The sequence below is a fragment of the Pseudophryne corroboree genome, chromosome 1, assembly GCF_028390025.1.
Source record: "Pseudophryne corroboree isolate aPseCor3 chromosome 1, aPseCor3.hap2, whole genome shotgun sequence".
Taxonomy (NCBI): Eukaryota; Metazoa; Chordata; class Amphibia; order Anura; family Myobatrachidae; genus Pseudophryne; species Pseudophryne corroboree.
In genome coordinates, this window is record NC_086444.1 from 110,014,762 (window position 1) to 110,026,411 (window position 11,650).

The window sequence follows — 11,650 nt, forward strand, 5'->3', positions numbered from 1 at the left end:
TCAGTGCAGCTATTCCTCTCTACTCACTGCAGCTATACTCACTCTACTCACTGCAGCTCTACTCACTGCAACTATTCCTCTCTTCTCACTGCAGCTATACTCACTCTACTCACTGCAACTATTCCTCTCCACTCACTATAACTATTCCACTCTACTCAGTGCAGCTATACCTCTCTACTCACTGCAGCTATATTCACTCTGCTCACTGCACTCTACTCACTGCAGATATTCCTCTCTACTAACTGCAACTATTCCTCTCTACTCACTGCAGCTATACTCACTCTACTCACTGCATCTATACTCACTCTACTCGGTACAACTTTTCCTCTCTACTCAGTGCAGCTATACTCACTCTACTCACTGAAACTATTCCTCTCTACTCACTGCAGCTATACTCACTCTACTCAGTGCAACTATTCTTCTCTAATCAGTGCCGCTATACTCACTCTACTCACTGCAACTATTCCTCTCTACTCACTGCAGCTGTTCCTCTCTACTCAGTGCAGCTATTCCTTTCTACTCAATGCAGCTATTTTTCTCTACTCACTGCAACTATTCCTCTCTACTTACTGCAGCTATACTCACTCTACTCAATGCAGCTATACTCACTCTACTCACTGCAACTATTCCTCTCTACTCACTGCAGCTGTTCCTCTCTACTCAGTGCAGCTATTCCTTTCTACTCAGTGCAGCTATTCCTCTCTACTCACTGCAACTATTCCTCTCTACTCACTGCAACTATTCCTCTCTACTTACTGCAGCTATACTCACTCTACTCAATGCAGCTATACTCACTCTACTCACTGCAACTATTTCTCTCTACTCACTGCAACTATACTCACTCTACTCACTGCAGTTATACTCACTCTACTCACTGCAACTATTCCTCTCTACTCAGTGCAGCTATACTCCCTCTACTCACTGCAACAATTCCTCTCTACTCACTGCAACTATTCCTCTCTACTCACTGCAGCTATATTCACTCTACTGAAAAAACAGAAGTTTACCAGCGCTTGCTGTTATGAACTATATGAAGAAAAAAAGATCTCTGAACGGTTTATATACAAAGAATGTACACAGAGTTCATCCGGTTCTAATTGTATCCACAGCGTTTCCCTGGGGTCTCAAGTCCAGCTTCCTCAGAAGCTGGACTTGAGACACAAGCGAAACGCGTTGAGCTTGCTACACATCTACCTGCCCTTTGGGATCTACTAACTGCTGGTACAATTTGGTCACTCTTTATTTGAATTACTTTTTGATACTTAATTCACTGTGGATACAATTAGAACCAGATGAACTCTGTGTTTCTTCACAAAGTGGCTATACTGCACACCAACCACTGAGGATAACCCTACTGCTAACTTATCGGAACATGCCATTAACCGATTTATGAGGTACTTTCCAGTGGAATTTATTTCATCAGAGTGAAACCTAGCCAGCACATATAGCTTATCCCATTTTTAACAATATCTACATGCAGGTTTATATGTGGCCACTAATTTCTATTTTTAAAATTGCTTTTATCTTGTGTATTTAATAAATGTACATTCTTTTTATATAAACTGTTCAGAGATCTATTTTTTCATATAGTTCATAACAGCAAGCGCTTGTAAACTTCTATTTTTTCTTTGAGCTTCCTGGGGGACTTACCACCCCCTTACCAGCTGCAATTGATAGCGCACCCTAAACACTCTTTTTCCTCACTTAATTATATAGAGGATATAGTATAAATTAAGTGACCAGACCAAGCCCACCTATACCATAGCTAAGACCCTGATAGGGTAGAAACGCATCGGCGGCACTAGGTGGATTTGGTCACGATCGTGTTAGAACCGGGAGACGTTCATATTATACAGAGCGAACAGACGGAGGATCAGCGACATAGGAGGTGTGTAAAAAGGACCTGTGGACGACCAGCGGTAAAGAAAGCCTTTTGTGCACAGCCCCGGGTAATATGATTCCCGGTGGAGAGGCAGAACCGTGTCCATCATTGGCGTCCGGGAGGTCCGGTGGGACAATTCCTTGATTTAACACCAACACCTATAAGCTGAACCATAAGAACGCTAAACTCTGTTGTGATCATACAAGGAGCAATACTTTGTTTTAAGTGACTTTTTAAAATAAATATAATTGTGTTTTACTTTGAACTTTTGCTGGATTGCACATCATATTTCATACAAAAGACACAAGAAGATATTCCGTTTCAGAATACATTGCATTTGTCATGCAAAGGCTGATTAAGAACAGCGCTGTAGAGGTTTTTTTTAGGTTTTTTAATTTTTTGCATGTGGTGTGGTCAGTGGCGTAACTAGAAATTTTTCTCCCCCAAGCCAAAAAATTATTCGGCATCCCCCCCCCTCATAATTGGCACTAGTAAAGGGACAAACCGCGCGCCACAAAATGGAGGCGTGGCTTCATTGAAATGTATGTGGCTTCGCATAAAGGGGCGTGGCATTGCAGAGAAAGACTACCTTATACCCCAGTTTTGCAACCTGCATGCCCAGACGTTGGCCACCACAGGAAAGAAAAATAATCCTGATTCATGCCCCTTACATTATTTGTCATTTTTCCTCCTTATAGTAATGCCCAGTATACATTATGCCACATACTGCAATGGCCCTTAGACATTATGCCACACACAATAATGCACATGACACAATATGCACACACCGTAATGCCCCCGACACATTATTCCACACACCGTAATACCTGTGACACATTATGACAGGAATCGCAATGCCCGTTATACATTATGCTACACACTGCAATGCCCCTGATACATTATAGCACATACAATGTCTGTGACACATTATGACACACACCACAATGACCCTGAGACATTATACCACATACCACAATGCCCGTGAAATAGTATACAACACATCGTAATGCCTGACACATAATGACACACACCGCAATGTCCGTGATACATTATGCCACACACTGCAATGACCCTGAGACATTATACCACATATCACAATGCCCGTGATATAGTATACCATACACCGTAATGCCTGTGACACATTATGACACATACCGCAATGCCTGTTATACCCTATGCCACACACTGCAATGCCCGTTATACATTATGCCACACTGCAATGCCCCTGAGATATTATACCACATACCACAATGCCCGTGATATAGTATGCCACACACCGTAATGCCCATTACACATTAAGTCCTACAGTAAGGCTTCTAATTACTTTTAAATTACCTGCTCGTTGCCAGGGGTTTCATGCTCTTGGTTCCATGCATGGTGTCAGGGGTTTTCATGCTCAGGGTGTCATGCTCGTTGCCAGGGGTTTCATGCACTGGGTGTCATGCTCGTTGCCAGGGGTTTCATGCACTGGGTGCCATGCTCGTTGCTAGGGGGTAGTGCTTGTTGCTAGGGCTGTGCTCCCAGTGCCACATATGCCCCCAGTGCCAGATATTCCCCCACAGTGCCAGGTACTCACATGCCCCCAGTGCCAAATATAGCCCCCCCATGTGCCAGGTACACATATACCCCCCCAGTGCCACATATGCCCCCAGTGTCAGATATTCCCCCACAGTGCCAGGTACTCACATGCCCCCAGTGCCAAATATAGCCCCCCCCATGTGCCAGGTACACATATACCCCCCCAGTGCCACATATGCCCCCAGTGCCAGATATTCCCCCACAGTGCCAGGTACTCACATGCCCCCAGTGCCAAATATGCCCCCCCCCATGTGCCAGGTACACATAGACCCCCCCAGTGCCACATATGCCCCTTCAGAGCCAAAATATGCTCCCCCAGTGCCAGTTAAATCCTCCCCCCCCCCCCCCCCCCCGCTGTTTTGGGATGGAGGGACACGGAGGGCACAGCGCGCGCCTCTCCTGTGTCCCTCCTGGGTCTCCGGCGGGTCTGTTAAAGGAAGTGCCGTTTCGTGAGCCAATCAGAGCTCACGAACGGCACTTAATTTATTAGACACGCCGGAGACCCAGGAGGGACACAGGAGAGGCGCGTGCTGTGCCCTCCGTGTCCCTCCATAACAGCAGCGGAGGGTTAGTGAGAGGAGACAGCAGATTGACATGCGGACGCTCGTCCGCATATCAATCTGCTCTAAATCAGTGGCGGCGCCTGCGCCCCCAAGCCACCGCGAGGGCTGCGGGGGGCAGTAGTTACGCCACTGGGTGTGGTGCTGATTGGCTGATCAGCGTTCCTTAAAAAACACAGCTGCAGTTTACATCTGAGCGCTTGGATAAGGGTCCCCGTCACACCCCCTCAACCCCCCACACACACACCCTCCCCCACACACACACCCTCACACACACACACACACACACACACCCTCCCCCCCCCCCCACACACACCCTACACACACACTTTTTCAATCACTCTCCCCCAACTTACCACCTGGCGTGCAGTATCTGCAGCAGTTTCTGTCTGTCCTCCTCTGTAGCCTGGTCCCATGTAGCTCCGCCCCTGGGCGCCATGTAGCTCCGCCCCCTTTTCGGGCTGGGCCGTGGACTGTGACATGATGCGGTCAGGGGAAGGAGGAGGGTTGATTCTATTTCGGAGTGGGAGAAGGGACCTTCTGACGTATCTAGGGGAGGAGACACGTCACCAGGGGGAGGAGCTACGGGGCGAACAGGGTACCCGAAAAGTACCCTCGCGGGCTCGCTTCGCTCGCCACGCTTCGGGCTCGGTGGCTCGCTCTGCTCCGCTTCGCTCGCCACCTGATTACTAAAGGTAATAGTTGGTGGCGTGGATAGTAGAGGAACTATCCCGCTGGCCTAGCTCCTCCCCCTTGTGTTGTGACTCCTCCCCCAGATGGAAAAGGTCCCTTAGCCCACTTGATTCTAGCATCTACCGAAGGAGGAGGCTTCATCATGCTGCCGGCGCCGCTGGCTGTCAGTGTGACAGTCACAGCAGCTGGCAGCAGGGTCCCAGGCGCAGCAGCAGGGATGCAAAGCAGGCACTTACACGGCGCCTACCTGCTTTGTATCCCTTTGCTGAGCGGGTAGCGCCGGGCCTGGTGGTCCCATACCAAAAAAGAGAAGTTATATACTGTATCTTATCTGATATCTCAGTGATTACAACAGATGAGTCTCCATGATAAATGTTATTCTTTAATATGATTTCAACATAAAAAGTATACTGCAATACATAGCATAATTCTGGTTGCTTATAAATGCATACATAAGACTGACAATTATACAGTGCATCCGGAAAATTCACAGCGCTTCACTTGTTACAGCCTTATTCCTAAATGGAATAAATTAATTTTTTTCCCCCTCAAAATTCTACACACAACACCCCATAATAACAACGTGAAAAAAAGTTTGAGATTTTTTGCAAATTTATAAAAAAATAAAAAACTAAGAAATCACATATACATAAGTATTCACAGCCTTTGCTCAATACTTTGTTGATGCACCTTTGGCATCAATTACAGCCTCAAGTCTTTTTGAATATGGTGCCACAAGCTTGGCACACTTATCTTTGGGCAGTTTCGCCCATTCCTCTTTGCAGCACCTCTCAAGCTCCATCAGGTTGGGAAGCTTCGGTGCACTGCCATTTTCAGATCTCCCCAGAAATGTTCAATCGGATTCAAGTCTAGGCTCTGGCTGGGCTACTCAAGGACATTCACAGAGTTGTCCTGAAGCCACTCCTTTGATATGTTGGCTGTGTGCTTAGGGTCATTGTCCTACTGAAAGATGAACCGTCGCCCCAGTCTGAGGTCAAGAGAGCTCTGGAGCTAGTTTTCATCCAGGATGTCTCTGTACATTGCTGCATTCATCTTTCCCTCTATCCTGACTAGTCTCCCAGTTCCTGTCGCTGAAAACATTCCCACAGCATGATGCTGCCACCACCATGCTGTAGGGATAGTATTGGCCTGGTGATGAGTGGTGCCTGGTTTTCTCAAAATCTGACGCCTGTCATTCATGCCAAAGAGTTCAGTCTCTGTCTCATCAGACCAGAGAATTTTGTTTCTCATGGTCTGAGAGTCCTTCAGGTGCATTTTGGCAAACTCCAGGTGGGCTGCCATGTGCTTTTTACTAAGGAGTGGCTTCCGTCTGGCCACTCTACCATACAGGCCTGATTGGTGCAGAGATGGTTTTCCTTCTGGAAGTTTCTCCTCTCTACACAGAGTAATGCTGTAGCTCTGACAGAGTGACCATCGGGTTCTTGGTCACCTCCCTGACTAGGGCCCTTCTCCCCCGATCGCTCAGTTTAGAGGGCTGGCCAGCTCTAGGAAGAGTCCTGGTAGTTCCGAACTTCTTCCATTTACGGATGATGGAGGCCACTGTGCTCATTGGGACCTTCAAAGCAGCAGATATTTTTTGTACCCTTCCCCAGATTTGTGCCTTGAGACAATCCTGTCTCGGAGGTCTACAGACAATTCCTTTGACTTCATGTTTGGTTTGTGCACAGACATGCACTGTCAAGTGTATTTTTTTTATAAATTCTTTATTTTGAAAGAGATGGTTTTTCACAGCAATCAGATACAATAAAACATAGATACTTCCATAGGGTGTGGATCATTAGATCGACAATGTCTAGGTCGACAATATTTAGGTCGACCACTATAGGTCGACAGTCACTAGGTCGACAGGGTCAGAAGTTCGACAGGGTCAGAAGATTGACATGTTCTAGGTCGACAGGTCAAAAGGTCGACATGAGTTTTTTATGTTTTTTGGTGTTATGTTTAGAGTGACCATGAACCCCAATTAGTGCACCGTGTCCCCTCGCATGGCTCGCTTCGCTCACCATGCTTCGGGCAAGGTGTCTCGCTTCGCTCGGCACAGATTACCATTCCAATCGTAGTCCACGTGGATCGTTAAGTATGAAAAAGTTTAAAAAAAAGATTTTTTTTTGGAAAAACTCATGTCGACCTTTTGACCCTGTCGACCTTTTGACCCTGTCGACCTTCCGACCCTGTCGACCTAGTGACTGTCGACCTATAGTGGTCGACCTAAACATTGTCGACCTAGACACTGTCGATCTTCAGACCGGATCCCACTTCCATAGTACAACAATCGAGTTGAATAAAGTAACGTAAACAACATTCCCGTTGCTGTATCTATGTTATGCTGCAACAATTAAATGTAACTATATTTATGCAACTAAGTTACATATGTACTAGAAAGCTATGTAACCAACAGTGAATAATCATCCATTTTTATCAGGATAAAGAGAAGACAGTACTGGAAATAAGGACGGGGAGGGGGGGGGGGGGGAGAGAATGGGGGAGGCAGGGCCGTAACTAGGGGGGGTGCTAAGGGGGCATGAGCTCCGGGTGCAGGATTTGAGGGTGCGCTAAGGAGTTACAGAGGAGCAGGGTTTTTTGTTTTTTACCGGCAGTGCTGTGCCGCTCCAGTGAGACAGCAGACAGCTCCCGGGGCAATGTCTCTAACCAACCTGTCTGCCCACAGCTGGCGCCAACGCTGTGCGGGTCAGCTCCAGTTCCAGGGATCTCTACTATGACGGCTTTAGGGGATGTAGTATAGTGATGTAGTGCAGTGTATAGGGGATGAAGTGTTATTATATAGTGCAATGTATGGGGACACACAGAGGAGCATGTAGTTGGACACGCTGGCGGGGCATGTGACACATAGGGCATTTGAGGCACATAAGGGAATATTGTCCAATAGTATTCCCTTTTTTCAAAATTTCTGATACTCTGATTATTTAAGTCTGACAGTTTTTTTGTTTTGTGTGTGTGTGTGTGGGGGAGGGGGGTCGCAAAAATTACTGCCTTGCCCCGGGTGGCGTAAATCCTAATTTCGGCCCTGGGGAAAGGATAGCAAGCAAGTGAGGAATTACACTGGAATAAATTGCTAGTCTAATCAAAGGAATAATAGGTTCTTGTTTTAATGTGAATGAGTTGGGGGTACTAGTGCAACATAGGTCGACGTGGATTTAAACTCTATCCAGCTAAACCAAGTGGCTACATAGTCCGAATGTTTGTCTAAGGCATATAAAAATGTTTTCCGTGGACATATAAAAATCTATTAGCTGACACCATTCCCAAATAGTTGATGCAAGTACTGAGCACCAATGCACCGGAACTACAGCTCTAGCAGCATTGTTTAGATGTTTAAGAAGAGATTTTTTATAACTTGCTATAGGGATGGTTGAATGTGATAGTAACCAAAAGTCTGGCCCGCGCGGGACCTGAAACCCCAGTATTTTAGATGATATCTCAATAACTTTAGTCCACAAGGGAGTGATTAACGAACAATCCCACCAAATGTGAATTAAAGTGCCTGACTATGAAGAACTAGCTTATATATTTATTTTCACATGTATAACTGCCATCATCTGTATCTGTCTGTCTCTCTCTGTGACTACTCCCAATCCACCTCTCTATCTCTCTCTCTCTCCGACTACTCCCAGTCGGCCTCTCTTCCCCTCTCTCTCCTTCTCTCTCTCTGCGACTACTCCCAATCCACTTCTCTTCCCCTCTCTCTCTGTGACTACTCCTAATCCTCCTCTTTCCCTCTCTCTCTGTGACTACTCCTAATCCTCCTCTTTCCCTCTCTCTCTCTGTGACTACTCCTAATCCTCCTCTTTCCCTCTCTCTCTCTGTGACTACTCCTAATCCTCCTCTTTCCCTCTCTCTGCAACTACTCCCAATCCACCTCTCTTCCACTTTTGCTTTTTCTCTCTCTCTCCCTTTCTCTCTTTCTGTGACTACTCCCAATCCACCTCTTTCCCCCTCTCTCTCTGCAACTACTCCCAATCAGCCTCTCTTTCTTCCTTTATCTCTCTCTCTCTCTCTCTCTCTCTGCAACTACTACCAATCAGCCTCTCTTTCTTCCTTTCTCTCTCTCTCTCTTTCTCTCACCTCTCTCTCCCTCTATGACTACTCCCAATCTGCCTCTCTTCCTCTCTCCCTTTCTGTGACTACTCCCAATCCGCCTCTCCCCCCCCCTCTATCTTTGACTACTCCAAATCTACCGCTCTTCCCCTTGTCCTTTCTTTCTTTCTTTCTTTCTTTCTTTCTTTCTTTCTTTCTTTCTTTCTTTCTTTCTTTCTTTCTTTCTTTCTTTCTTTCTCTCTCTCTCTCTCCCTCTATCTTTTTTCCTCTGTGACTACTCCCAATCCGCCTCTCTTCCCCCCCTCTCTTCTCTCTCTCTCTGTGACTACTCCTAATCCTCCTCTTTCCCTCTCTCTGCAACTAGTCCCAATCCCGCTCTCTTCCGCTTTTGCTTTTTCTCTCTCCCTTTCTCTCTGACTGCTTCCAATCCGCCTCTCTTTCCCCCCCCTCTCTCTCTCTCTCTCTCTCTCTCTCTCTCTCTCTCTCTCTGCAACTACTACCAAGCTGCCTCTCTTCCCCTTTTCTTTTCTCTCTCTCTTTCTTCCTCTGTGACTACTCCCAATCCGCCTCTCTTCCTCTCTATCTCTCTGCGACTACTCCTAATCCGCCTCTCTTCCTCTTTCTCTCTCTCTCTCTCTCTCTCTCTGCAGCTACTCCCAAATCCGCCTCTCTTCCTCTCTCTCTTTGCAACTACTCCATATCTGCCTCTCTTAACCTCACCCTTCCTCTCCATCTCCCTCTCTGTGACTATTCCCAATTCGCCTCTCTTCCCCCTTTCTCTCCTCTCTCTGTGACTACTCCCAACCTGCCTCCCTTCCTCTCTCTCTGCAGCTACTCCCAATCTGCCTCTCTTCCCCTCTCCCCCCCCCCCCATCTCTCTCTGCCACTATTCCCAATCCACCTCTCTTTCCCTCTCTGCGACTACTCCCGGCCTCTTCCCCTCTGTCTCTTTCTCTGTGACTACTCCCAATCAGCCTCTCTACCCTTCTCCCTCCATCTCCCTCTCTCTCTGCGACTATTCCCAATCTGCCTCTCTTCCCCCCTAATACATTCTTTTCTTGTTGACCATTGCACAATACATACTTTATTTCTGGTAACTAGTGCACAATACAGAACCGTTCCTGGGGACTAGAATACAATACAGTCCCATTCCTTGCCGCTAATGTACTTATTTAATGGGCTGTTGCCAGCATTTAATGTTATTGGCTACAGAGCTCCATTTCCTGTCTGACAGATGCACAATATCGCAGTAAGAAGCCCAGTGGCAGAGATATGTTACTGCAGGCAATAGCAGACCCTCCTGCATAACCTCTTCCATAGGGTACAAAATGCTCTGCTCCTGAGACTGACAGGAAAATAACTGGATCAGACAGAGGAAGCAGTGAGACTTGGCTGAAATCCAAACTACTGACAGAAACTGAATGACAGTGTAACATTACGACACATATGTACAAAATATATCTTATTCCCTTTAAACAAAGGCAGGACATTCTAGTCACATAATGAAAGCTTCGAGGGAAGAACTTTCAGACAAATGACATTTCCACAATAACGCTTTGACACGGTAGCAGAAATCCTACTTTGGGGTGAGCGTTTATTTTACGGAAGTGTAAATAAATGTTTGCAATAGTATCTATCCCCTAAAACTCCTTAGTGATGACACCTCCAACCCATCGTGCAAGAGTTCTGACTATGTAGTTGGACTATTGGTGTGGAGGTTATTTGGCTCCCTTGGTCAGGTTAAGGGGTGTAGCGTATTCATACCGATTTGTCAGCTTCCAAACTGTTAGCCTGTACTGTATATACAGTATGCCCGATATTACTGTACAACATGAAAGTCTATGCTACTGAAGTCTGGAAAGTGAATAATATTGCTTATTCATCACATATAGGTTATTGGTTAGCTCTCCATGGAGCGGATATCCCAGGAACAGGATGGGAGATGTCTATAAATGTCTTGTCAACTCACCGACAGCAAAATGTGATAAAATGAACTTAGCAAGTAAGTTGTTTCTCACCCCGTAACTTATTTACTGAATACCTGTTGTGTGCCTTGTCTGTCTTTCTGGGATACGGTCATTAGGGCGACAACACATAGGTCGACAGTCATTAGGTCGACCACTATTGGTCGACATGCATTAGGTTGACATTGTCACTAGGTTGACATGTACTAGGTCGAAATGGAAAAAGGTCAACGTGAGTTTTTCACATTTTTTTCATTTTTTTAACTTTTCCATACTTACTGATCCACGTGGACTATAATTGTGAATAGCATGGCCCGAAGCATGGCGTGCGAAGCGAGCCATGCGAGGGGATACGGTGCAGTAATTGGGGTTACCCGTCACTTTGCAAAGAAAACAACACCAAAAAAAGTATAAAAAAACCTCATGTCAACCTATTCCCATATCGACCTAGTACATGTCGACCTAATGACTGTCGACCTAAGTGTGGTCAACCTAATGACCCATACCCGTCTTTCTGCTCTTTTGTCATTTAATAACTTGTCCCCATTCCACTGTGACACATCCATCCAGGGCTAGATTAATAATGGGGCTACAGTTCCAGGCCTCCACATGAACATAGGCCCTCATTTCGAGTTGATCGCTAGCTGCTTTCGTTCGCAGCGCTGCGATTAGTTGAAAAATCGGCATTTCTGCGCATGCGTATGGTGCGCACTGTGCACGCGCGTTGTACTTTCACACAAAACTATGCAGTTTCACCCAAGGTCTAGCAACGCATTTCAATTGCACTGCTGATCGGTGAGTGATTGACAGGAAGTGGGTGTTTCTAGGTGGTAACTGGCTGTTTTCCAGGAGTGTTAGTAAAAACGCAGGCGTGCAGATAAAAACGCAGGAGTGGC

General features: G+C 46.4%; 1 protein-coding gene across 1 annotated transcript in view; it reads left to right on the plus strand.

Annotated features, from left to right (window-relative positions):
• ITGA2 (integrin subunit alpha 2) overlaps positions 1-11,650 on the plus strand; it is a 280,739-nt gene that overhangs the window by 103,334 nt on the left and 165,755 nt on the right. The window contains exon 3 of the mRNA XM_063961900.1: positions 10,683-10,792. Within this exon, the coding sequence (XP_063817970.1) occupies positions 10,683-10,792 (110 nt within the window). The remainder of the gene's footprint in view (positions 1-10,682; positions 10,793-11,650) is intronic.